Raw genomic sequence first — 27,949 nt, forward strand, 5'->3', positions numbered from 1 at the left:
AGGACTGCCACTCCTATTATAAGGCATTATTGTCATGGCCTAATTCAAACAAACCAAAACATTTCCCTGTGAAACTTGATGTTGAATCATATTGAATCATGCATTGTTGCTTTGTTGCTTCATAGACTGTGGCCGTATAGTTTGAAATCCAAGCCAAACCATCAGGTGATATCTGCCTGACATGTTCTGTGTGGCATTGCTCCATCTCTGCAATCACTGTCTGCAAATTACTTTAAATGATTGTCAAAATATCATAAAGCACTGAGTGATTAGATGTTAAAGTTTAGTCTAGACTGCAAGATGCAAGGATCGTTCTCAAGGTCTTTATTTGGTGCATACAGGGAAAACAGGCAAAACATTAGCTTGTCATATTATCTTGCTCCTGAGTCCCTCCCTTCCCACAGCTTAACTGTTGCTTGGGTCTGATGCAATGGCATGATGTCAGCTTTAAGACAATATATTGTGTCCCATATAATAAATATGATATGACACAGGGATATAAACAAGACAAATGCAAATGAAAATAACTTGGTCAACATTCATAATTAGTTAAATTAGTTGGTTAAATAGCTGTGGCTTTGATCTGATGTAATGGTTTGTTGTCAGGTTTAGGACTGTTTGTATCAGTTCACAGATAATGAGGAAGTACACAGTAACAGTAGTGTGTCCTATAAGGTAAATATGACACATGATATAAAAAAGATGATGCATGAAAATATCTTGGTCAGTGTTCACATAGACTCACTAGAGCGCCTTGTATGAGGGCAGAATTAGGTTACATTAGTATGGGATTAATTGGTAATTGATTAAAATTTATATACGTAAGCTAGTTTCCCAATCTCAATTTTATTAAGAACTCAAACTATAGTTTAAAAAAAAAAGCTGCATGACACCGAGACGGACTTCTGTTTGGACCAATTACAGACCTGCCCGTGGGTCTGGGGAAACTCAGTCCCGATTGGCCAAAAAACCTCGAATGATCATCACCGTATGATACGGTGGACAAATTAGGAAAAGAGTGAAGGAGTTTGCGGCATGTGGATGATATAAGATGTTAATAAAGACGGTGAGAGCAAGTCCGTGGACCCTGGTCTGTAAGTATCGGCCTGAGCGCGTGTGTGTGTGCGTGTGTGTGTGTCTGTGTGTGTCTGTGTGTGTCTGTGTGTGTGTGTGTGTGTGTCTGTGTGTGTGTCTGTGTGTGTGTGTCTGTGTGTGTGTGTGTGTGTGTGTCTGTGTGTGTCTGTGTGTGTGTGTGTCTGTGTCTGTGTCTGTGTCTGTGTGTGTGTGTGTGTGTGTGTGTCTGTGTGTGTGTGTGTGTCTGTGTGTGTCTGTGTCTGTGTGTGTGTGTGTGTGTGTGTCTGTGTGTGTGTGTGTGTCTGTGTGTGTGTGTGTCTGTGTGTGTCTGTGTGTGTGTGTGTGTGTGTCTGTGTGTGTGTGTGTCTGTGTGTGTGTGTGTGTCTGTGTGTGTCTGTGTCTGTGTGTGTGTGTGTGTGTCTGTGTGTGTGTGTGTGTCTGTGTGTGTGTGTGTGTGTGTGTGTCTGTGTGTGTCTGTGTGTGTGTGTGTGTGTGTGTCTGTGTCTGTGTCTGTGTCTGTGTGTCTGTGTGTGTGTGTGTGTGTGTGTCTGTGTGTGTGTGTCTGTGTGTGTGTGTGTCTGTGTCTGTGTCTGTGTGTGTCTGTGTGTGTGTGTGTGTCTGTGTGTGTGTCTGTGTGTGTGTGTGTGTGTGTGTCTGTGTGTGTGTGTGTGTGTCTGTGTGTGTCTGTGTGTGTCTGTGTGTGTGTGTGTCTGTGTGTGTCTGTGTGTGTGTGTGTGTGTCTGTGTCTGTGTCTGTGTCTGTGTCTGTGTGTGTGTGTGTGTGTGTGTGTGTGTGTGTGTGTGTCTGTGTGTGTGTGTGTGTGTGTCTGTGTGTGTGTCTGTGTGTGTGTGTGTGTGTGTGTGTGTCTGTGTGTCTGTGTGTCTGTGTGTGTGTCTGTGTGTGTGTCTGTGTGTGTCTGTGTGTGTGTGTGTGTCTGTGTGTGTGTGTGTGTGTGTGTGTGCGCTAAGTTTGAGCCAAACAGTTGAAGTTGGGAGGATGAACCATTGTGTTTCTTACTGGCAATAGTGATGAATAATTTGTGAGCTGGTTGTTGTCTTGAGGCACTCCTCGTCCTCGGGTTACTTCAGCTGGGCAGAGAATAACCGGTCAGACACTGGGGCAGGAGCAAACTGGTCTTAATCTTCTCTAGGTGAGCAACACCCTCTTTAGTGAAGAATTCTTCTTCACAATAAATATTGTTCACAGGAGTAGGAGAGATGGGCAGAGGCAGCGAGCTGACAGGTACCAGCAGGAGCCCTGCAGTCTTCACCTGGGACGAGGTTCAGAGACACAGCCACAGGAGCGATCAGTGGCTGGTCATTGACAGAAAAGTGTACAACGTCACACAGTGGGCCGAGAGACACCCTGGGGGGTTTCGGCTCATCCAGCACTATGCTGGAGAGGATGCCACAGTAAGGAGCAGTAATACCCATCAAGAAGGCTGGAGGGTGAAGATGTCATTGTGTCTGTTTTGTGTTTCTGTAGGAAGCTTTCACAGCATTTCATCGTGATGTGAAGTTTGTTCAGAAGTTTTTAAAGCCTCTGCTTATCGGAGAGCTGGCAGCTGATGAGCCCAGTCAGGACAACAACAAAAACGTGAGTGTTCATTGAAGATAGTAGAAAAAGCTTCAGTTGTAGTCATCTGGATTCAGTTAGAAAAAAATAGACGTTTCGACTCTCATCCAAGAGTCATTGTCAATAACAGAATTTAGGTCGGAAACTCCGATATTTATACTATTCTGTGGTAAGTCCAGCCCATTGGGCGGAGCCTTCCTGGAGTAGAAAGAGTTGTTTGTTTCAACAGAAACTCCCCCCTTGTATCTACCGAGCTAGCCTATTCAGAAGGGCTATTAGAATCCTCTTTGTCTTTGTGAGACCCTGGCTTTTTCTACTATGGAACACGCCTGGACGAATGAGGGATTACACCGACATATGTTCATTGAAGAGGTGTTCTGATGACAAGCTGTGTCTTATTCATGAGTCTGAGGCGTTTGGAGTAGTTATCCTAATCTTTGGCTGGCAGGCAGCAGTAGCAGCAGATTTCCAGGCTCTTCTGTCACAAGTCCAGAGAGAGGGGATGTTCGAGGCGCAGTCCTGGTTCTTTTGCCTGCACGTGGCTCACATCCTGCTGCTAGAGGGAGGAGCCTGGCTGCTGCTGAGGCTGTGGGGCACAGGCTGGGGGCCCACACTGCTGTGCTCCATCCTCCTTACCATTGTACAGGTCAGTGTGCAGCCTCCGACCCATAGTGTGTGGTGTGCCAGTTAACACGTCGTCTCTCCAGGCACAGGCTTCATGGCTGCAGCACGACTTTGGACATTTGTCCGTTTTCAGAAGGTCAAGTTGGAATCACATTGCACAGAGGTTTATCATTGGTCACCTAAAGGTAATATACGTCATGGAATATTTCACAATTGTTAATTGTTTAAAAGCATTTTTTGTGACTATTCATACATTAATTTAGTTACCTTTAAGTAATTTGTGTAAGAAGGAGTCATTGTCAGTATTTGCCATTGTTTTTTCCAGGGGGGTTCTGCTAAGTGGTGGAACCATCGGCATTTTCAGCATCATGCAAAACCCAACATCTTCAGCAAAGACCCTGACATCAACATGGTGAAGGTCCTGGTGGTCGGTACTGTTCAGCCATTGGAAGTAAGTGAGCTACACTTACACAATGACTATTGTATTAATGTTGTTTTTAACATCTTTGTGTCTGCTGCAGTATGGTATCAAGAAGATCAAATTTATGCCTTACCATCACCAGCATAAGTATTTCTTTTTTGGTATGAGTCCTTTTATATTAAACATCAGCTCTTGAGTTTTGTTAATATTTAGGTTAAGATTAGTGTTAGAGCATGAAAAACTTATGTGTATGAATGTGGACATAAAATTACACTTGGGCATGTCCTAGTATGAGATCACCACCCCATGACATCACCAAGTAGATGTGGTCATTTTAAGTATTTGAGACTGTCCAAAGATTTTTTATTTGTTTGTTTATTTATTTGGTCAGGGCAGTGCATGTTAATGAACATACGTACATGAAATACAGGCGTTGTCCCGCATTCACCCTCACAAAACTCTCATTCATACACCAGCACACTATTGTACATGTTTTAGTGGTAGGGGAAATCGAAGTACCTGGGGAAAGCTACGCAGACACAGGGAGAACATGCAAACTCCTCACAGAAAGGTGGGCCCCCCGGGAATAGATCCCTGGACCTTCTTCAATGTTTACGTTAATTGGCATGAAAGAACCAAAACACAAGTCCATGTAGGCTATGTTTTCATATTGTCATATGCTATGCTGTCATATTGCAGCTAGGCAACATTTAGTCGAATATAGAATTTTTAGATTTTAGGTTAGCAAAGCCTTTTCTAATAGACACAATGCTCGAATTAATCCATGAATTTCAGCTTTCCTCTTCTTACATCCACACTTTTGTGATTCCCATAATACTAGTGTCACAGAGAGCGTGAATTATTTTACAGTAGTAGATTAAATTGTAGTTACTATGACATCACAACATCCTTATATACATAAGTCTGTTAGCGTTTATTTGGCAAATGTCTGTTGTTGTTCTTTTTGGATTATATGGAGTCTTTGGATGAACAAAACACCAATGAGACTCAAGGCACCTGTTGTGAATACCATTTGATACAGAAAATGTCTCATTCAGTAAAAGCTTATTTTAAAATCTAAACCAAAACCAGCACTTTTATGACCCTTAAATGCTTTCTCCTGTAGTTGGGCCACCTCTGATCATCCCTGTTGTGTTCCACATCCAGGCCTTGTACATCAGCGTCACACGCAGGAACTGGGAGGTAAATGACAACCGCAGCTACACTACATTAAGGGTTTAAAGTGCTGACAAGTTAGAGCAGTTTACAATTAAATTCAAGACCTTTTGGTGAAGTTTATCATTCGACTTCCTGGTCGGGCTTACCGTAATAATTTACAGAAATAACTGACAATAAACGAATTTTGTTTAAATGTATTTCTAATAGTGAAAACTAAAAAGTGTTCTTTGTGCATAAGATTTTTAGCATTATGCATGTAATTGTGTGTATTATAATGGGGAGGGATTAAATTGTAGTAATTTTCAACTTTTCCTCCTAACTTTTTTTCACAAACTGCCACTTGACTGATAAAACTATGATAAATATTTCAGAATCAGAATTATTTCTATTGTCTCTGAACAATACACAAACTAGGAACTTGCTTCAATGCCAAGGCGCAACATAAAATAAATAATAATGATAATGATGATGATGATGATGATGATGATGATGATAATAATAATGATAATAATAATGATAATGATAATGATAATGATAATGATAATGATAATAATAATAATAATAATAATAATAATAGAATAGGAAAATATAGACTGTGCTAAATATGTGAAAATAAATAAGGGCATGCTAAATAATATGTGTAGCTTTTACCACTCTTTCCATCCAACATGAGAAAAGAATTATCAGTCAAACGTGAAAACCACGTCCTTGTTTTTCTCAGGACTTGGCCTGGTCCTTCACGTTCTACCTTCGATACTTGGTGTGTTTTGTGCCACTCTATGGCGTATGGGGCTCTTTGGCTCTCCTCTTTTTTGTCAGGTCAGTAAACAAACTATTCCCCACCAATCTATTTGAAATTGTGGCAAAATGTTTTTTGTTTTTTTAAGGTTTTTGGAAAGCCATTGGTTTGTGTGGGTGACTCAGATGAACCATCTTCCCATGGACATTGACCATGAGAAGCGCCAGGACTGGTTAAGCATGCAGGTAAGAGGTGTGAATAAAAAATAAATGTGTCAAATTGACCTTTACAAAGTGTATTAAAGATTAAACTCCATTTCAGTAGTGTCACTAAATAAGATGCAATGTTTCTTTTCTACAATAATTGTAGAAAAGAAACATTGCATCTTATTTAGTGACATTGTGTGAGGTGTTTTACCCGTGGGAGAAACACTTCTACCATGCAATTAAGGGGTGTCAAGATTATTAGGTTAATTGATTATGGTGATTATTCAGGGCTTGGTATAATCGCAAGCACTAAAAAATTATAATTGTGATCATAGTAGGCGGCAACTAAATATAAAAAATATATGTTAAGTACCGTTTAATCGGCTGTTCATGTAAAAATATAATTACCTTTTCATGCAGGAAGTCTGATTTCATAAAGCTTGCGAGAAATAATATTATTTCACTGTTGTTTGGTCGTGATGCCAACCATGTTAAATAATTGTAAAATGTGAAATGTCTTCTCACAACAATCACAACAATAACATTTGATATTGTGGCATCCCTAGTGCCATTGCTTCTTCTGTAATGCACGGATTTTACAAAAAGTCAATGTGATTCTTAGCTCACAGAGTCTTATCATAAGTCAGTTTTCGCTACAGCCTTCAAGTCGCTCTATTGTTCCCTTTCTTAAAACAAATAGCTCTTTGACATGTTTTATTCTCACATTTATCTTTTAAATTTGAATTCTGTGTGATATTGTAGATATAAAGTCTATTTATTGGGTGCTCTTTCAAAATTGCTCCACTGTATAGTATGTTATGTGTTTTTGTACTCCTTGAACTAATTACCCCTGGCGGGATTGACAAAGTTGAATCTGAATCGACCACTTCTCATTAACTCTCTCAATCTCTCTCTTCAGCTTCAGGCCACCTGCAACGTGGAACAGTCTGCCTTCAACGACTGGTTCAGTGGACACCTCAACTTCCAGATCGAACACCAGTAAGTCCTGATTGACCCTCAACTCCTTCTGTGTCACTGCAGCACGTTTAAACAGACACTCTTTTAGTTTATGTGGTAAGATGCTGAGTTTCAGATCACAACACTACAAGCCAACAGGGTTTAATTTAAATTGGGAATAAATAAGCAAAATGTCTAGGGTAGAAAAGAAAAAGTGTACAGCAAGGGGGAGGGAAAGTTTAGCTTGTAAAGAGTTTATATTAGTTAGTGCGCTTTGATATAATTGAATGTCCTCAGGTCAGTATGAACCATTCTTTTTTTGAATATGAATATAGTATGAAGATAACATTTTACTCTTTTAATCTGAAAGGACTGCATTCAGATTGAAAATGTCCTCTGAAAAGTCTAGAATTCAAATGTCAATGTTAACTTTATTTCTAAAGCACATTTACAACCACACCAGCTGCTCAAAGTGCTTCACATGCACAACAATGGTAAAAACAACACAGATCAGTACAAATATAAATATAAACGCAACAGATCACAAACAGGTGAGCCAACGCAAAGAAATGTGTCTGAATAGCAGATTTATAATGTTATAGTTATGAAGCAGCTTTGACGTGCAGAGGGAAACTGTCAAAAACATTATCTAGATGAACACCTCTGTACCGACGTTTTCTATTGGCCGCGTTACACCGTCCCAAAATGTCTATAGTTGGGTAGATTAATTTAGTGCTGTGCTTGTATAATTATCGTGAAATTGGACTTAGTTATGAAAATCATAAATCTCATGAAATCCACTTCATTTGTTTTCAGCCTTTTTCCAACTATGCCACGTCACAACTACCACAAGGTGGCACCATTGGTCCAGGCCTTGTGTGAGAAACATGGAATTGTCTATCAGAAGAAATCCCTGACGACTGCTATTGTGGATGTAGTTTGGTAAGTTTTTCTGATCTCTCTTTTCAGATCGGTGAGGTGACTGACTAACTCCTCTGTGATGCATTCACAGGTCTTTGAAAAACTCTGGAGAGCTCTGGCTCGATGCATATCTTCATATGTGACTTTTGCACAAAAGTTGGACTAGAGATGGGCTGAGATTTTTTTTAATGTCCGATGCTGATATAAGAATTCAGAGCAGCCGATGGCTGCTAATTTTATTGATACTTTTGGGTCGATATGTTGGGCCGATTTTGATCATTTCCCCCCACAATATATGATTTGAAAAGACTGTAGTCACGGTCTATACTTTTCACTGCTATGCATTGAAAAAGTATAATGAAAAATCTCTAGATATTTTTTGTAGACATTCACAACCCTGTTTTTAATTGAGTACTGTTGTCACATTTTGTGCAACGTCATTGTTGTATTTAATTATTAAAATAAAAAAACTTCCTGGTTGGACATGAGCAGGTGTGACATAGATGGAGGTAATTACGCAACCATTACCTAGCAACCATACTGAAAACAAGGACCAAAATCCATATAAACAACGGCCACTTGACTGAAGTAAAACACAATGAACATTTACCGCAAGGAGTGACCCACCGGAACAATTAATAATAATAATCCAAGCCTGTCAAATGCACTTTAAGGCAGATGCGCTAAAAACAGCAAATATCGGCCCAAATATATCGGCAAATCGATATATCCATCAGCTGTTCTTCTTTTAGACTTTCTATTGTAATTGCTTAGTTTTAAAATTGTACATAAAATTGTGACTGTGTCTGATCTTCTTGCTAATCCGAAACTGAAGAAATACAAATGTTTTCAATAACAGTGATGGAATATATGTTTGCTGCTGCGAGTCAGTCAAAAAAAACAAAGACGTGAGAAAAATATGAGTTTTTATTGTGGCACAGACAGAGGTTTGCATTACGATCATCGGGTAAACAGGTCATATACACTTACAAACACCGTCCAGACTGTCACGCGCACACACACCACTCTGCGGAGCCATACTGTCGATAATTTTTACATCATAGAATTACATAAACACTGAATGCTGATACAAAATAAATATACAGTCGGAATGTACAGGACACGTGCAGGTTTTCAGTCCTGGGTGCTGGAGTTGATCCTCTCCTGTTGTCTCTTCATGACCTCCTGCAGCTCCGAAGTCCCACTGCTGCTTTGCTGTGGACACAAAACAAAACCGTTTCATGTTCTGCAGTGGTGGAGAGTCGAGAAGTACAAAAGTAAAAGTACTGTACTGTAAAATGTTTAGGCATCTGTACTTTACTCAATCAATTTGTACAGTGGATACATGTGCTTCACTACAGTTTAGAGCGGGTGTCTGTATTTTCTACTCTGCTGCATTTTGTAACTGGACTGAAAAGCAGAAAGTACTTTTTGTATGGTGTTATTTTGAGCACTTTCACTGTGAGTGCCTGTTTTTTAGTTCAAGCCCAAGGTTTGAGTAAATACAAATATCACAAATTGACATTTGCTGACCATACAGAGTACAGTTTTAAACGGATATTTTATATACTACTTTCACTTTTAATTGAGTATTTGTTTTGCTTCTGTATCTACTTTTAACAGTGTAATACTACTTGCACCGTTGATGTTCTGCCACCAGGGCAAACCAAATGATTGTTATGTTGTATTTTTATTACCATTCTTTTTTTGTATTTAAAGTAAAAATTGAAAAAAGAGCCATGTTTAATTCACAAAACTGGTCACATACCAGAGCAATGGAAATCTAATAGTATTATGGATTTCACATTTATTTGGTGTCATTGTGTCAACAAAAACAATGTTTCTTCTTTCAAAACTCTTAAAAATAAAACTGGATATTGTGAAAATCTCTAGTGTCTTTTCGTTAATTAATGCCAAAACGCACATTATTGTTGTTTAGTTATTTGTGTAAAAATATGTTTCTTCTTCTTGATCCTCTCTATAACGTCCATTTTATTCTTGTCATAATTTCAAAGATTTTATTAAATGAAGATTCCTTTGGCAAATGAAGTGGTGATAAAAACGTTTATAAAATATGTTTTTTGAAGTGTGTTGAAAATAAGGCATGGAAATACACCTAATGCCTAGATATTGTGTAAATAAAATCCTTAGAAATAGGAGTGTTCATTATGAATCCATTTGTACCATGGGCATATTGCTGTGGACACTTGATACATATGTATAAATGCTGTTTGGACAAGGTGTGGAGGAGCAAAGGAGCAGACAAACCTCTAGCTTGGCCTTCTCCGCTGTCGCCTGGCTGAACACGCGGTTCCCCTCGTTTCCACACACGGCCCTCAGCTCTTCTTTGTTGAGAGAGAAAAGCTGAGCCCCAGTCAGGATCCCCAAACATTCAACCGTACTACAAAAACAGAGAAGGAAAGAAAGAAAATCACTACAATATTTTTAAATGTGTGAGAAATTAAAAAAGCATGGGGGATATATTCTACTTTGAATGGCAAAAAATACATAAATAAATACATAAAAATAGCAATTTAGTAATGGATAAAACACTACATCCACTAAAAAAAAAGGGCAAATAACAAAGGTGCAATGACCATTTTTATTGAACAGCAAAACTTAAATAAGAAATAATCACTGACAACGAAGAATATGTTGGTTTTCTCCCAAAACTTGGAGCTTGATACGATACGTATCCTAATGCATGGACATCCCTTAATACCGGTGTTAAAAGTTTACGATAATGATGTTTTGATTATATAGAATAACAAAACGCATGCCCTTATGTATCAGAAAACAATTGTCCAATATACCTGCATAATTGTGATAGGACACATTTTCACTGCGTATCAACTGACCTAACGGCAGCATGTACAGGTTGAACAGAAGGGGTCCCAGGATTGACCCTTGGGGCACCCCACAGTTCAAGGCCATGTGGTCTGAGACACAGTTACCAATTTCAACAAAGTACTTCCTGTCTTCCAGATAGGACCCAGAACTCCCAGAGCAGTCATTTTAACTGCTTTTAGATTTGAAAGTCTTTTTATTGTGCTTAGGTAGATTTTCGGTGTTCCTCACTTTTTGACGTTTATTGTAGCTGTATATATTTAAAGGTCCCATAACATGCAAAATCGACTTTTCAGAGCTTTTAACCTTCTTACATTGCTATTTGTGCTTCATATATGTACCCAGAGTGTTTTTTTTTATTGATTCCCGCAGTGTTTAGCTATATTACAGACTATCTCCTTTCCTCGAATCTCCAAACTGACGGGCGGTGGGGCAAGACCGCGTCATAACCACAGGCACGCGTCATCATCCCCCCTCTCCACCCCCCTCCCCCCCTCCCCTCTCGCCTCCTGCCTGACGCCTCCCGCCCCCTTCCCCCCCGGCTCCGCGCTGCTGTCTCCCTACAAGCCCATTCCGGAGTTTTTCTGCTTCGATTTACGAGGAAACACGGCTCAAAGAGGCCCAAAACTTCATTAATGATATCGCACTCTTTACTATTATCACAATGATGAAAGTTTATGTGGCAGCAACCGGGAAAATAAACGGAGAGAAGTTCTATCCGATACCGAAAAACCAGGAAATAAGAGCGTGATGGACATAAGACTTTTATATATATATATATATATATAGATATATATATATATATATATATATATATATATATATATATCTATAGATATATCTGTTCTGCGCACGCTGTAGAATCAACATGTTTTTATTCAGTCTTAAAGTAGACTCTTTCTCACTCACTCCGCGGAGTTTACAGCACACAGCTGTGGGGCCTACGTCACGGGTGGGCGGGGCACACACGCGCTCTGAGACTACGTCACGGGTTGGGCGGGGGAGCCAGATCGCTCTTCGCAAGGGTGGGGGTGAATATCAAACCAAGCCGTTTGCATTTCCGGGTTGGTGAGGGGGTCCAAGGTCTGGGTGATTTTTTTAACTATTATGTTAAGGGTGTTGCACAACCCTTATTATTATCAATTATACACTTAGGATAGACTACGAAACGTGAAAAAAGCATGTTATGGCACCTTTAATTTCTATGTTCAAATGTAAGTGAGATTTGAGAAGTTCTATCTTTAACATTATTTTATTGTATTTATTTTTTGGCTTGATTAGACAGGAAAGTTTAGTGTGAAATGGGGATGAGAGAGAAGGGAGGACGCCAGGATTCAAACTCACGTCACTGCAGCCACCTGCACATGGAGCCTGGCATACATGCTGCCACCTTAACCACATGTGCTGCCACCTTAACCACTTGGCCACCGGGTAGCACGGCAACAAACATTCTATGGCAGTTATTGTACATGTAGTGATAACCAATTTCAGGCAGTGCCAGTGTTGCCCACTCAGTCCTCTAGTCTCTGTTCACTAGCAAGGACCACGCCACAACAGTGGAATATGAGAGAAAGTTTATTGATAATAGTGATGATGGATCAATGATGGGTCCCCCCTCCATAGATAGTGATGTGTTAAGGTGAAGATGATAGAGACATGAGGGGTGGGTGGGGTTGAGAGAGCAGAGACGACAAGCGATGCTGTGGATGCTTATAAATAGGCTTCTGGGTAATTAGAGGTGTGGTTGCTGGAGGAGTAGAGGTTGAGGCGTGGTCCTGATTAATATCTCCAACTACACTAAGTGGATCCCATGACTGACAGTGTCACATCTCAGTAAAATCATCAATAAAACTTTGGCAGTGCTGGGGAGGCTTGTATGAAACAATGAAGAGAATAGATGGAGACTTGGCGCCATTTTAAAGGATACATACTCAAATGATGAAAACAGCCCAAAGGACAAACTGTGGGTTACTATTTCATCTCTAAAAATTGCATTCAAGATTCAAACTTTAACGTTGGGTGGAGCAGATTCTATTAGAACTAAATTTCCTGTGTTTTTGTCAAGCCATGTTTCAGTTTTTGATTTTAAGAAATTAAATTATTAATTAAGAGTGATTTTGATCTAAGGATCTGACATTTAGCACAGCAAGGCAGAGAATATGAATCGCCTGACTTGCATTTTGTTTTCCCATCTGTGTGATGTAACTACAGAAATAGAACTAGGGGAGGCTGTTTTTACACTGGGCCCCTGGCTGGTTTGATTTTTATTATGACTATAAGTCCCGGCAACGCTGAGCTTGTTATATTGGGTGAGAGTGAAACCAGCTTGATGCCTGATTTGATCAGACATTCAAGATGGTTGGGAAGGCCCCTGAGAGTGGAGAAGGGATGAAGAGTGAGGATTCTGTAGTGAGAGTAGATGTTGTAGGGCTGCTCCGAGGGCAGAGGCAATGACTGTATTGATATTGAGAGGTGATCAAACATGGAGATGCTGTTGTTTTGTATAGTATTGTGTTAAATACATGTAGCCTGCATTATTCAATTACAGGTGTTTTTATTGCCTTAAACATGCTTTCTTAAGTTTGCCGTACACTGGGACAGCTAAGTAAGAGGAACAAAAGTCTGACTGACGTTAACTGGACTACTCTGATTATTTTTGCTTTTGTCTTTCACTCTCTGTGTCTTGCTCTGTGGGTTTTTGATCTGTGTTACCTTCTCTCCACAGATCAGGAGTCTCATTTATAAGGCGTACAATAATGTTACGGGCTGCACTTTCCATGTTGAGTTTGCAATTTTATTTTCTATTAGACACCTTGATGAAGAAATGAGACTCTGATATTCGTGTGTTTGGCCTTTTGCCCTTTTGTGGGCATTCGTGTTCTGTTTGTGCGTACATTTTCAGTAAGAATTCCACGCAAAGGTTTATAAATGAGACCGCAGACCGAGGCATGGGGCTGTGTTTGAGCCTTACTTTTTGGAGAAGCCTTTGGAGTTGAGCCAGGTGATGACCTGCTCCGGGCTGGAGTCAAACGCCAGAGGAACATGAGGCTTCTGTGGCACGTGGAACTTCTTCGCAGGCTGTGGTTTGTTTGCTGTGATTTTCATCAACAACTCACTAGTCAAGTCATCCATGACTGTAAAGACAAAAACATGCCTTGTTATTTTAAAGTTTTAAGATGAACAATGAATCGATGCAAAATTGATTTTGATGATGTTAGGTTTTGGGGTTTTTTACACACAGGGAACATCTCGGCCAATATTTTTTCAAAGGATATTTTCTATTTTGAATGGAAATACTAGATGAGCAATAAAGGTAAAGTCATTGCTGTTTGTTTGCACAATTAATCACCATAAACTATGACAAACCATATTTTACAAAAGTGAAAAGTTAATTTGTGAACTTAACTACAACTTTACTCCAATGTGTGGACCTTGCCATAGAATTATCACCATTGGCCAATCAATGATTGACCACTATATTATTTATAATGGGTGTGTTAAAAACTCACGGTGGGGTTGGTCTGCAGGACTCAGAGGACTCGTCGGTGGCATGTAGCCCTGCGGACACAGACATAGAGTATCTATTATTTTAAAAACTGGTTTGTCTTTGAACATTGTTGTGTGGAAGCCAAAAGTATGTGTGAAACTGCAACAAGGCGTGTCCGCTCTCACTGCTGAGCTCTAAACTTTACTCTCATGCTGTCAGGGAGTTTAATCATGTTTTAGACTTTCTTATTACTCTATTGTAACAAATATTTATAACATCAACGTGTAAAAGAATTGCTTAGGCTTGTTCATCTTTCAGGATGGCACTTAGTTATAATGAACCTAATTAATAAATGTTTGTTTAAGAACGTTCTTCTCACCTCCCTTTGAAAACATAGACAATAAACCTGGAATACGTTATTAATGTGGTTTATTATCAGAACCAACTGTGGCTACAAAGGTTGTAGTCCTTCAATTAGTTTGAAGCCGACCAATTTCTTATTAGGATTAAAAAGATTTATATTGACAACAGCAGAAAGGAGAAGGCATGAAGTGAGTTATCTTGAGTTTTACACTTATAAAGATAAGATAAGATATTCCTTTATTGTCCACACATGGGGAAATTTCATAAAGATGTAGTATACTAGTAGTTCGCTGTATAAAAAGTTGTTTTTGCATTTTATTTCTCCCTGTTTCAAACCATGAAAGAGGGAGGAAGTTTAACTGTGTTTAAACTGTTAAACACAATCACTTTCAAGTGTCAAGTGTTCAAGTGCCACCAAGTAACCGTATCTTTATCTTGGACCAGCGTGGGTCTTGAATATACTGGGGCTTTGAACTATTTTACACTAAATGAAAAATAAGTAAATCCCTGCATGATAATTCTGAACAAATTTCTCCCTAAAAATGTTTACAAGCCATAGAGCAGAGTAGAGATTATTATCCAGTTGTTTCTCAAACGATTACATCATGTTTTATATTTTTAAATAGTGGGTATGTGCATCTGAATTGTGTCGTTTATCACTCTTGTACAGGTATACATCACTTTTTAATCATTACAAATCTGCAAATATGTACATGGCATGTTCTTGCAATGTTTTCAACTGTACTATATGCCTTATGTTATCTATTTATATTATATTTTTAACCCATTTAAATGTTATTATTATTATTCCTTGTTTTATCTAATATTTTAATGCATGTACAACGTAATTTACTAGCTGCAGTCCCATGAAAAGGAAATGTCTCTACTTTAAAATCAATAAAGCCATATCTTGTCTTATCTCAACTTATCTCCATCCTTATCTTACTTTTTGTGTTGAAGCCTTTGTGTCAAGAGCAATTTTCTTTCAGACAATATTTCACAACAAACCAAACGTACTTTTTAACAGTAAATCGCTCACCTGTCCCTCGGGCTCATCCACCACGTCCAGGATGTTGAAGGGAACGTAACCAGCCTGTCCACTGCGATTCCTCAATTTCCACCACTGTTTGTCATCTTCAATCACCTGCAACACCACAGCCATCAGCCCACTCCAAACGCCACAATCGCTGCGTCTACTGCGGCTATAGCAGATGCATTACCTCCAGGACTTCATCTTGCAGCACGGACAGCTCATTGGCATTTCTGGCCACAAAATGGTAGCGGATTTTGGCATATTTACGAGAGTGGGATCTGTGAAGGAGAAATTTTGCTTTTTATCAGGGGAACGTTTATTGTAGATTTTACTTTCGCTTCCATCGATGTATGTTTGCACTCACCCGTTTGATGAATGTGTTCCATAACTCTGTGAAAATAGAGACAATGATTGGTTGAGCTGAAAATAATGAACATTTGGAAATAAAGAGTGGCTGTTGAGATCAGCATTACAATAATATAGAAGGATTTTTGTCTTTTTTACCCAAATAGTCAGAGCTGTTTACTACGTTTTTAAAATCCATATATTTGGACATATAATTGCCAATGCAGTGTTCATTATCCATTTTAATTCTTGATACTTTTTAGATCGTTTTAGAGACCCAGAGCGTTCTGATTGTATAAAAGGTTAAATCAAAAGGTTTTACTGTCCGGTTTAGCTTTGTCTAATTTCCTGGTTAAATCCATTTTTGTAGTACCAATGAAAGTCCTGTTTCTCAAAGTCAGAAGTTTCCTGTAAGTAAGTTTTCTATACAATGATAAAAAAAAACATTCTACAAACATTCTAAAAATAGAATAGAATAAAAAAGAAAGGAGGTTTACATCAGATGAAGGTCTCCTGTAGTTCTGACCAGGAGAGGGGACCACATCAAAAGGCCCTTCTGTTTCCCATGGGGCCGTTCTGAAGTGATCCACTGGAGGCTCCCAACCGTTTCGAAACTTGGGGACGTAAGGGGGCCCGCACTGCTCCGGGGTCCACTCTGCTCTGAAGGATAAGAGCAGGTGTGATTCAAAACACTAGTGTAATCTACTAATAAACTTGTACTAATTTTATGAAAACTTGTCTTTTTTGTTAACCACGTTCAAATGGTCCAAAAGTCAGATTTGTTCGATTCCTGGATGTTCGAATAAGCCTCTATTGTCCTGCATTTGAGTCTTGAGTGCTCGTAAAATGTCTGTTTTCGTCTATTCTCTGCCCACAGCTTTGAACTTGCATGTGATTCCAGGTCAAGGGAAGAAAATGATATGTAATGTAATGTAAAATTATTATCTATTTGATACGTGATAGTTTATTACTTGAAGAAGACATACTGTATTGTGCTTGACACCTACCTATGACATAGATATTTTAAATTGATTCTGATAAAGCATAAGATAATATGCTTATGCCAATAATAGATCATATTCGGGAAAGGTTGAATTTTGGATAGACATGCATATGATAGGTCAATTGTCAACTGTAAATTGCCCCTAGTGAATGAATGTGAGAGGGAATGGTTGTCTGTCCTGTCCCACCTAAGGCCCAAAGTCACGGGCATTGGCTCCAGTCATGAATGAAAGAATATTATTTGATTTTCAATACACTTGACAACTCTAATAGCACCAAGAAAACCCAGAGTAATGGACCTGTATCGGGGGTCGGTGAAAGCGGAGCAATAGCGTCTTTACTGAGAATAAAGATCACTCAAACATGCATGAAATATATACAACTTCAAGTGGGAAATGAGATGTGAAACCAATTAGAACATTGTTAAAAGTTCTAAAGGCGTCTTTTGCACAATACGTCTTTGGACGGTAATATGCCCTTTTTAATCACTTGTCACTTGTTCAAGAATATATTAATGGCTGGATCCATCCAATCTGTATGTGTGTTTCAAGTACCGGGGTTTGGTCCAGCCTTCCCCCAGCAGCTCAAAGATGGTCATCTCTTTGGGTGTCAGGTGACCTCTCAGGAAGTCCACGGTGTCCCTGGACAAGTGCGGGGAAATGATAGAGCGCGCGAGCTCCGGACTGCCACAGCTCTGCAGCACCTGAGCCAAAACACACAGAGCAGGGCAATACATCAACATTTAGACAATGTCGTGAATGTTGTTTTTGAAGATATGCAAAATTTGAATATTGAGAGTATCAATTATAGTAAAAATGAGACTATATGGTAATATTTTTGCACTTTTGTGATTAATTTAACAGTTATTTCACATTTGTCTGATGATAAAACCTCAACTAATACGTTTAACAACATGCTTTAACACATTTCTGTTAGTTTGACATAATATCATCTAAATATTGTTGTCTGAAGAAAATGTGTGATTTAAAATGTTGTCAATATCACCTACTTCTTACACAAACACTCTCCTTTGTGAAGAAACAGAACTGGCTACATAAGGCCTGTTTATCTAGGCCTTATCGCGATGTGTCCAAAGGTCTGAGGCAGATCAAGTGACCCATCAGTCATACTGACACGCACTTCTACACTGCTTCAATAGAAATGGAACTGATACCTCCTGCTATATGCTTTTCAGGTAGAGGGAGTTATTGCTTTGCCTGGAATGTTCCACAGTATGGCATTAAACCTGTCTATCTCCATGGAGATGGTGAGGCCACTAGACCAATTTGTGTGTTTGTCAAGCTATTTACAACAACAATACAGGCCAAAAGCATACAGGCCAAACAATTACATCTCCATTTTCATGTTTACATAATTCATTTATATAATGCTCTTTATGAAAGGTAATACTTAACAATTTTGACTAAACACAATCTCATAAGAGATCACATGGACAATCTTGTGTTCCTAAACCTAAATAGCACCATCTGTTTAAGTCAATTTTGTATACATATAATACACCAATTACTTGATTATCTTTATTATATGACATAAAGTAATTTGTTTGTTACAAATTCTACATCCTCTATTCCAATAACATAACGAGGTCTAACTATGGAACGTATAATGTTTATGTATATATTTTTTTATGTTATCGTTGCATAACAGGAAAAAACAGAATCTGTGTCACTGGGATAAAAAACTATAGGTTTCTATTCTGTTTAGCAAACAGCATGTTCAAAGGACAGTCATATTCAAAGCCTAGATGAATTGTTTGCACACTTCAAAAGACTCACTGTTTCCTATTCAAATAGTCTTAAGCTCAGCCAACAAATGCATTCAGTCACTGTACACTTTTCCTCTGCAGAGAAGTAGGGCATTTTCAGTCTTGGGGAAATTTTCTGTGTGTTTTTGTTACAGCAAACCTAAACTCACCAGCTCCAGAGGGCCAAACAGGAAGTGGACCAGCTCAGACGCATTGGGGTTCTGGATGTGTTTCTTTAGTTTGGCCTGCAGGGGGCGCAGTGACAGACTAGTGAAAATGTGGAGCAAGACAGAAGGATTAAGTGGAACAGCCGAGAAATCTTACCAAAAGGTTCAGGGCCAGTTTGAGTTTCTGTAAACTGTCGATAAACTCTGCTTCTGATGGAGGTTTGGCTCGTAGAGTCAGCATGCCCACTGCAATCAACAACAGTAAGTATTATGGACACATGACTACATGGTCGATCACATGATCATTCATGGAGGATCACGTGACCATACATGAACATAAGAGTGTAGTGTACAGATACTAGTGTTTTCACTTCATAAAGCTGGGGTTGCCATGGGCAGAGAGTGAACAGATCCAAACTGTATTTCTCAACTTGTGAACCAAAAGTTAGTGAGCTCACTATTGGTACATTTGGGGGCAAAAGTTGAGAAAAGAATTCTCACAATTATGAGTGAATCCCTTTGAAGTGTCCATTACAGAATGTAACAAAAAAATCCAAAGAATGATGCGCACACGGCAAACAAGCACAGCAACTCCATTCAATTATTCAGAAATATTATTCTCAAGGAAACATAAACATGTTATCCATACAGAGATTGTGATTTCCTGATTTAGACTCAGCGACCTTGTGCTGCTGACACCAGTGCATGCCCCAGTGGCAGCACACAATACAGAAACACAATCTCTAACTTATATTAAGTATTCATATGAGCAGTGTGTGGAAGTAATAATAGTACAGCTTTAAGAGACATTACTGCACAGGCAGTCCACAGATACATGAGAGCGTCCGGACCAAAGAAACAAAGACAGCGTGAGAAACATACAGACCATCTCAGTGACTGAGCAGAGAAGAAGAAAGCCACAGACCTGCTGGAGCTTTCTTCTTATTCTTCTTACTCTTGTTGCGCTGGTTGAGATGAGATAAGGCCTCAGCAGCCTTCTGCAGCCGCGCCACAAAGATCTCAATGTCGTCCAAGGCACAATTGAGGATTTGCTGAGGACAAAATGTTTGTTTAAAAATATCCGGAACCTGAAAACATCCCAAGGAGAGAACTGATTAGCGACATACTCACCACATCCTTCTCAATGAGCTGTGCCAGGTTTTCTCGAGCCTCGTGTTCACTCGGTCCAGAGGCTGTGATTCAACACAACACATTACAAACTAAGATGGAAGTTCTACAACAGGTTTGTAGTATGTATGTGCTCACCATAGGTGTTGGAGGCTGCCACGTGGCCTTTGCGAGGGAGAATCTGGTTCTTTGCTGAAGGGGGAAGAATAGTTTCTCTGTGTCGCTTCATCTTCTCCTGGTTCACTCTGAAAGAGAATTACATGGTATAAGTACAAGCCTGAGCATTTACATCCTTCAGTTCAGCAGTGTTCTCACTTGAGTGTCTGCAGCCTCATTTTTTTGCCGTGTTTGTTGTCCCCAATGGCACTGTCAATGTCGGCATAGACCATTTCAGCCTGAGGAGAGACAACAAATGTGGCATCCGCGATATACGTGCACACTGTTATTATCGTAATCATATTTTATCATTCCGACTGACCTCCACCTCGTCGCAGTGGAAGAAGTGCACGTCGGGATGGTGCTGCTCCCGGTCCTGGCACACCAGCAGCAGCACAGACGAGTATCGGGTTTGGTTGATCACAGGCTGACACAGGTGGATGGTGGACAGAGGGAAGTTCTCCAGCTCCTCCTATAACACAACACAGAAACATTTATTAAAGGCACTACAATCTTACATACAATTGCTAAATGACTTAAATGTAATTCAGTTTCTAGGTGATATTTCTATTTCAGAGATTGTAATTCAGTAGAAAAAAAAACCTCCCATAGCATTTACTGCTTGAGTGATGTAAGTTAACAGCTTTGTTAATGAGGTCAATCACTTAAGGTGTGCACAGTCAAAGTTGACACTGGTATCAACCACAGAACTAAACCTGAACTGGACAGGACTAAACTAGGACCATAAACAGGATCAAAGTCTGCAACAGAACTCAATCAGAACCAAACCAGGACCAAGTGTGAACTGAAACACATTAAATACATAAATAAATGCACTGATTTTCTTTTTGTGCGGGATATTATTAGTAATTTGGGCCAGTTATATTTTAGAGCAGATTAAAAAATAAATGTCTAATACAAAGTGATCCTACAGGTAAGATTAGTCTATTGGTTGAGTAAATAATGGTTTGTAAATGAAGTACCTGCGTGTCACAGTCCAGCAGCCTCACGGCCTGGTCCGTCACCTGCAGCAGCATTTCCTGAGTCCAGATCTTGTCCTTCGTGTCCAGCAGAACCAGCTTCTTTATGGCATCATCTACTGTAGCAATGGACTCGCTTTTGTCCATTATAAACGTGGAGAGGTGCTGTGTACAGAAAGTTATCGGTTAAACATTTCAGAAACCTGGAGGAACCACACTGTGCAGCCAGTTAGACACATAGAACACTAAGAACTATTGGTTCAGTCCCAAACTGTTTGGCAATTTGGGCATGATAAAAACAAATAGCTATTAAACGTGCAATATCTCATTCATTGTTTCCCAGTAAGTCTCAACCGTCTGTCTTGTTTGGTCTAATGACTGTGGCTCATCTCAACACTTCCAGGAGCATTAATGTTTAGGAAAAGATTGAATAAACGGCTAATCTTTGGATGATACTCTTAGTAGCAGGGGAAAAGGCCATCACAAAAAAGGGATGACACAATCCGCGCCAACGATCAAGAACAATAACAATAACAAATTTGACCGACTTTGGATTAAATGAGACTTATTTCTGACTTTGTGTGCCTTAAATTATTTTCTTTAGATGCCTTTCTATCTTTTTATTTTTATCTATTTAGTTATCTCTAGTTTTTGTTGTTGTTATTCTATGTTTTAAATTTAGAAGGGGAAAAAAAATGCACTGTCCCTCAATAAATACATAAAGAAAGAAAGAAAGAAAGAAAAGAAACAGATAAAACAAGAATTCCAAGCATTTAATAATATGTTTCTTCTTCTTCTCTACAAGGACAAATTATTAGTATTAATTTGATGAAGAAACAGATTATATTTTGTTGTTTGCAGCGAACATTGCACCAACTCAAATTGTGATTTTGATTTGATTAGATCTCATTCTTGGGGCCCGGCCGGGCACAGCCCGAAAGAGCGACGTGGGGCCGCCCTCCCGTGGGCCCACCACCCGCAGGAGGATCCATAAGGGGCCGGTGCAGAGAGATCTGGGCGGCAGTCGACGGCAGGGGCCTCGGCGACCAGATCTCCAGACACAGAGACTAACTCTGGGGACATGGAATGTCACCTCGCTGGGGGGGAAAGAGCCTGAGCTTGTGCGGGAGGTTGAGCGATACCGACTAGATATAGTCGGCCTCACCTCCACGCACAGTTTGGGCTCTGGAACCCATCTCCTCGAGAGGGGCTGGACGCTCCACTTCTCTGGTGTTGCCCGCAGGGAGAGGCGGCGGGCTGGTGTGGGCTTGCTGATAGCCCCTCAGCTCAGCCGCCACGTGTTGGAGTTTACCCCGGTGAACGAGAGGGTCGCGTCCCTCCGCCTTCGGGTGGGGGACAGGTCTCTCACTGTTGTGGCGGCCTACGGGCCGAACAGCAGTGCAGAGTACCCGGCCTTCTTGGAGTCCTTGGGAGGGGTACTGGACAGTGCACCGACCGGGGACTCCGTTGTTCTACTGGGGGACTTCAACGCCCACGTGGGCAATGACAGTGACCCCTGGAGAGGGGTGATCGGGAAGAACGGCTTCCCCGATCTGAACCCGAGCGGTGTTCAGTTATTGGACTTCTGTGCTTGCCACGGATTGTCCATAACGAACACCATGTTCAAGCACAAGGGTGTTCATCAGTGCACATGGCACCAGGACACCCTAGGCCGGAGGTCAATGATCGACTTTGTTGTTGTGTCATCAGACCTCCGGCCGCGTGTCTTGGACACTCGGGTGAAGAGAGGGGCAGAGTTGTCAACCGATCACCACCTGGTGATGAGTTGGATCCGCTGGCGGAGGAAGAAGCCGGACAGACTTGGCAGACCCAAGCGCATTGTGAGGGTCTGTTGGGAACGTCTAGTGGAGCCCTCTGTCAGTAGGGTATTCAACTCGCACCTGCGGGAGAGCTTCTCCCATGTCCCGGGGGAGGCTGGGACATTGAGTCCGAGTGGACCATGTTCTCCGCCTCCATTGTTGATGCGGCTGCTCGGCGCTGTGGTCGCAAGGTCTCCGGTGCCTGTCGTGGCGGCAACCCCCGAACCCGGTGGTTGACACCGGAAGTAAGGGATGCCGTCAGACTGAAGAAGGAGGCCTATCAGGCCACTCTGGCTTGTAGGTCTCCGGAGGTCATCGACGGGTATCGGCAGGCCAAGCGAGCCGCGGCTTGGGCTGTCGCAGAGGCAAAAACCCGGGCCTGGGAGGAGTTCAGGGAGGCCATGGAGGAGGACTATCGGTCGGCACCAAAGAAATTATGGCAAACCGTCCGGCGCCTCAGGAGGTTGAAGCAGTGTCTCACCAACATCGTTTACGGTGCGGGTGGAGGCCTGCTGACCTCGACTGGGGATGTCGTCGGACGGTGGAAGGAATACTTTGAGGATCTCCTTAATCCCTCAGTCACGTCTTCCGAAGAGGAAGTAGAGACCGGGGACTCGGAGGCTGGCTCATCCATCACCCAAGCTGAAGTCACTGAGGTTGTTTGCAAACTCCTCGGTGGCAGGGCTCCGGGGATGGATGAGATCCGCCCTGAGTACCTAAAGTATCTGGATGTTGTAGGACTGTCTTGGTTGACACGTCTCTGCAACATCGCGTGGCGTTCGGGGACCGTGCCTCTGGACTGGCAGACCGGGGTGGTGGTCCCTCTGTTCAAGAAGGGGGACCGGAGGGTGTGTTCCAACTACAGAGGGATCACACTCCTCAGCCTCCCAGGTAAGGTCTATTCCAAGGTACTGGAGAGGAGAATCCGACCGATAGTCGAACCTCGGATTCAGGAGGAGCAGAGTGGTTTTCGTCCCGGTCGTGGAACACTGGACCAGCTCTATACCCTCCATCGGGTGCTCGAGGGCTCATGGGAGTTTGCCCAACCAGTCCACATGTGCTTTGTGGATCTGGAGAAGGCCTTCGACCGTGTCCCTCGGGGTGTCCTTTGGGGGGTGCTCCGGGAGTACGGGGTCCGGGGCCCTTTGCTCAGGGCTGTCCGGTCCCTGTATGACCGGAGCAGGAGCTGTGTTCGCATTGCCGGCAGTAAGTCAGACCTGTTCCCAGTGCATGTTGGACTCCGCCAGGGCTGCCCTTTGTCACCGGTTCTGTTCATAATTTTTATGGACAGAATTTCTAGGCGCAGTCAGGGGTCGGAGGGTGTCCGGTTTGGGGACCACAGGATCCCATCTCTGCTGTTTGCAGACAATGTTGTCCTGATGGCTCCATCAAACCCGGACCTGCAACATGCACTGGGACGGTTTGCAGCCGAGTGTGAAGCGGCTGGGATGAGAATCAGCACCTCCAAATCCGAGGCCATGGTTCTCGACCGGAAAAAGGTGGCTTGCCCTCTCCAGGTGGGTGGGGTGTCCTTGCCCCAAGTGGAGGAGTTCAAGTATCTCGGGGTCTTGTTCACGAGTGAGGGAAGGATGGAGCGTGAGATCGACAGGCGGATCGGTGCAGCGGCTGCAGTGATGCAGTCGCTGCATCGGACCGTTGTGGTAAAGAGGAAGCTGAGCCGAAAGGCAAAGCTCTCTATTTACCGGTCGGTCTACGTTCTGACCTCACCTATGGTCATGAGCTTTGGGTAGTGACCGAAAGAACAAGATCGCGGATACAAGCGGTCGAAATGAGTTTCCTCCGCCGTGTGGCTGGGCGCTCCCTTAGAGATAAGGTGAGGAGCTCGGCCACACGGGGGGAGCTCGGAGTAGAGCCGCTGCTCCTCCACGTCGAGAGGAGCCAGCTGAGGTGGCTCGGGCATCTGTTCCGGATGCCTCCTGGGCGCCTCCCTCGGGAGGTGTTTCAGGCATGTCCCACCGGGAAGAGGCCCCGGGGAAGACCCAGGACACGCTGGACTCGGCTGGCCTGGGAACGCCTCGGGATCCCCCCGGAGGAGTTAGAGGAAGTGTCTGGGGAGAAGGAAGTCTGGGAGTCCCTGCTCAGACTGCTGCCCCCGCGACCCGGCCCCGGATAAAGCGGCAGAAGATGGATGGATGGATAGATCTCATTCTTCATAATTTTGTTTCTTGTATGAAATATGTATGAAGGTGAACATAGACTGCACTGCAATTGAAATAGATTAATATAGTATTTAATCCCTTCATTCATTCATTCATTCATTCATTTATCTATCTATCAATATAATATGCAGCTCTTGAGTTTACTTATACTGAAGGAATATGCAAACACCTAGAATACTTGAATAAAAGAGATACATTTATAACATAGCACAAGTGGAGCTGAGAAAATACAATGGAAAAGTTCTCATGATATGTTTAATGTATTGCGCAAAAACTGTTATTAATCAAATAGTTCCATTCATTCATTTTCTACCGCTTGTTCCCTTTCGGGGTTGCGGGTGACTGGAGCCTATCCCAGTGACTTTGGGCCTTAGGCGGAGTAGACCCTGGACAGTGGCCAACTTGTCGCAGGGCCAAATATTTCCAATCTAACTATAATTGTATATAAAGAGTCATGTTTGTCGCATTCACAGACCGTATCGCACCGTATATTTATCTAAAGACACAAACCTATTGTAAACAAAATCTCATCGTCCTTTACTGTCAATATTGAAACTTTTACAACAATAACTAGCTCCGATTCAGATTATCCTGTGTTTGAAATGCATGTAAATAAATAGGAGCTGATTATTCACAAAAACAACCAAATCTGCTGCTTACCTCCACATGATACTGTGAAGTCTCCTGCATGATGTAGTTGGAGTTGGAGTATTTCTTCCTCTGTTCTGTGGAAATGGAAAACAAAATGGAAAACGAAATAAAGAGACAAATCACTGTTCAAACATCCAACCGCATCCATTAATCCTTTGTGTATTCATGTTTGTCCAAGCGGGCACGGGTCTGACACGGCTGGATGGGGCAGTGCCGATTGCGGAAGTGCTCCGCTTTACAGGCAAGGTGAGTGTGTCAATGATTGAGCCGCCCGGGGTTAAACCAGGTCCTTCACGTTACCGTCCCACAGCAGCGCGTTTACGGTAATCCGCGTCTATCTACGGTTAATCATTCTTTTCATATCGCATCTGTCGATCTGATTCGACTCGGAATAAACATTTTATTTGAGCGTCTGCCTCCAATCACAAACACAGATTTATCGCAGGGTCAAAGATGAACCAGCATTTTGATGTGTGGCACTTTGAAGTATACAGACTATTATCAACTCGCTCCAGGAAGTAGAATTTGAACAGCCCTCCATATCACGGCGGGCAATAAAAGGCGATTGTTGGGTTTTAAATCATCACGAGACATAAGACATCACAACGGTGTATAGTCTTGTTGAATTGAGACGGGGGCAAGCAAATTGTTCACAAAGACAGTGCGGTTTTGTTGGATCAATTTAGCAAATGAACGGACCGAGAGATTGGCCTCGTTAGACTGGCCTCAGCGTCGAGAGATTAATTCCCGGCTCATACAATTTGCTGAATGTCATCGCCGTTCTGTGTTGTCTAATAAAGCCTGCAAACAAATCCTTAGAAAAGCTAAATAAAAATACCATGTACAAATAATATATACATAATAATAACAAAATATTCACTATAGCAGAAGTGTGAAGCAAAATGCTCTAATGCTTTAAGTTCCCAAATTCCCAAATAGTTCACTTTTCACGTGATTATGGTTTGCAGCGATGCAACGGGATAATCAGAGGTTTAGGAAGTTTAACATACAATATACAAAAATCCAAATCTGGTTTATTTATTTATTTTTTCTAATGATAATAAAAAGATTTATTTATAGCACACTTTACATTTTAAAACCAAACATATCTACAGATAGTGCTACAGACATGCAATACAGAATAATAATAAAGACATAAAGATAAAAAATACTTTGTACATACTTAAAGGTGGTATGGACGATTTTTTTCAGCAATTTTTTTTTTATCATATTTCCTCGTGGCGTGGATAAATCATTTGTCCTGCCACGTATCAATCATAAAACGCACCTATCGCTCACCTGCAGCCGCGTGCGGTTCGTCCCCACGTTTCCGCGTGCCTAAGCGCATGGATCTATCATAATATAGTTCCCTCAGTGTACGGGGCAAAATGAAGACGGAGAAAGACAGTTCGAGCTGACTCAGAAGTGGACAGAAATCTACGGGTGACGAGCGATGCGATGCGCTCCGTTGCGCTAATAAACAAACGCATGTGTGTGTTGTATCAGTCTGCACGGGGAGTGCGCATGCGCACTTCCGCCTGAGTTCTCAAATCGCCGAAAAATCGTCCATACCGCCTTTAAGATGAAAGTGCTTAAGTATTTTCCTTAAGAATAATAATATTAAGTTCAAGTAAAGGGTATGGTCTGTGAAAACTGCTTGTATAATAACACAATGAGGTTGTTCAGTGATGATGAAATCGCTCTTACTTCCAGGTACAATTCATCATAATGACAGTCTGGTGATTTAAACTTGCTCTCGGGTTTTGATCAAAGCCGTTTTGATTCAAAACAAATATAATCAGTTAAATCAGGTCTTGCCATAGACATAATTTGAACATTTTAACAATAAAAACTGGGCCTAAAAATAATATAAACATGTTAAATTGTTAGAACCACGGATCGTTTTTAGTGTGTTTAGTATTTTTGTTCCTCAACATGTCTTACATTCATTAGACTCAATCAAACTCCCTATTTCTGCTGTTTGTGCCAACAAACAAACAACAGAAACAAGAAACAGGAACCTGGAACCTGGAACCTGGAACCTTGAACTGGTCATATTTCATGGGTTTAAGCTTGTTTTATATACTTAATTTTTTCCCATTCAAAAGATATACAATATTTAGTTTTAAATTGTTATAATTTGTCATTATTCTGAAACCCATAGATACAAAAGATAAGATAATGTAGTGACCAAATATTGCCCATTACTAACCACGACAGGACATAGAGTCTCAGATCTGACTCAACTATTCATTATCAATCTGGCACTGAACAGTCTCCACATCCACACTGGCAAAGCGTGATGCAGTGACACAATTCAGCTCAATAA

The 27,949-nt window shown here is 41.4% G+C and overlaps 2 protein-coding genes across 3 annotated transcripts in view; one reads left to right on the forward strand and one right to left on the reverse strand.

Moving 5' to 3' along the window:
- Positions 1–1,066: 1,066 nt before the first annotated feature.
- fads2 (fatty acid desaturase 2) lies at positions 1,067–8,096 on the forward strand. Of its 2 annotated transcripts, none has more exons than XM_072435115.1 (13): positions 1,067–1,094; positions 2,281–2,486; positions 2,560–2,670; positions 3,098–3,295; positions 3,357–3,458; positions 3,599–3,724; positions 3,795–3,855; positions 4,821–4,897; positions 5,595–5,692; positions 5,761–5,857; positions 6,738–6,817; positions 7,592–7,717; positions 7,788–8,096. In XM_072435115.1, the coding sequence occupies exons 2-13, from the start codon at positions 2,292–2,294 to the stop codon at positions 7,837–7,839; spliced, it is 1,323 nt and encodes a 440-aa protein (XP_072291216.1). In that variant the 5' UTR covers positions 1,067–1,094; positions 2,281–2,291; the 3' UTR covers positions 7,840–8,096. The 2 variants fall into 2 exon arrangements, with proteins under 2 accessions (XP_072291216.1, XP_072291217.1); XM_072435116.1 differs by lacking the exon at positions 1,067–1,094 and adding an exon at positions 2,206–2,224.
- A 509-nt stretch (positions 8,097–8,605) lies between these two features.
- eps8l2 (EPS8 signaling adaptor L2) overlaps positions 8,606–27,949 on the reverse strand; it is a 28,082-nt gene continuing 8,738 nt past the window's right edge. Inside the window, exons 4-21 of the mRNA XM_072435199.1 lie at positions 25,630–25,694; positions 20,973–21,134; positions 20,312–20,461; positions 20,149–20,228; positions 19,972–20,078; positions 19,837–19,898; positions 19,631–19,757; positions 18,863–18,951; positions 18,709–18,783; positions 17,328–17,476; positions 16,269–16,431; positions 15,791–15,816; positions 15,614–15,704; positions 15,433–15,537; positions 14,053–14,101; positions 13,515–13,677; positions 9,965–10,097; positions 8,606–8,911 (exon numbers count right to left, since the gene is read on the reverse strand). Coding sequence (XP_072291300.1) covers positions 8,831–8,911; positions 9,965–10,097; positions 13,515–13,677; positions 14,053–14,101; positions 15,433–15,537; positions 15,614–15,704; positions 15,791–15,816; positions 16,269–16,431; positions 17,328–17,476; positions 18,709–18,783; positions 18,863–18,951; positions 19,631–19,757; positions 19,837–19,898; positions 19,972–20,078; positions 20,149–20,228; positions 20,312–20,461; positions 20,973–21,134; positions 25,630–25,694 — 1,877 coding nt within the window. The 3' untranslated portion in view covers positions 8,606–8,830. The remainder of the gene's footprint in view (positions 8,912–9,964; positions 10,098–13,514; positions 13,678–14,052; positions 14,102–15,432; positions 15,538–15,613; positions 15,705–15,790; positions 15,817–16,268; positions 16,432–17,327; positions 17,477–18,708; positions 18,784–18,862; positions 18,952–19,630; positions 19,758–19,836; positions 19,899–19,971; positions 20,079–20,148; positions 20,229–20,311; positions 20,462–20,972; positions 21,135–25,629; positions 25,695–27,949) is intronic.

The sequence above is a fragment of the Eucyclogobius newberryi genome, unplaced genomic scaffold, assembly GCF_026437365.1.
Source record: "Eucyclogobius newberryi isolate DKJ021-1_F unplaced genomic scaffold, fEucNew1.0.hap1 SCAF_7, whole genome shotgun sequence".
NCBI lineage: Eukaryota > Metazoa > Chordata > Actinopteri > Gobiiformes > Gobiidae > Eucyclogobius > Eucyclogobius newberryi.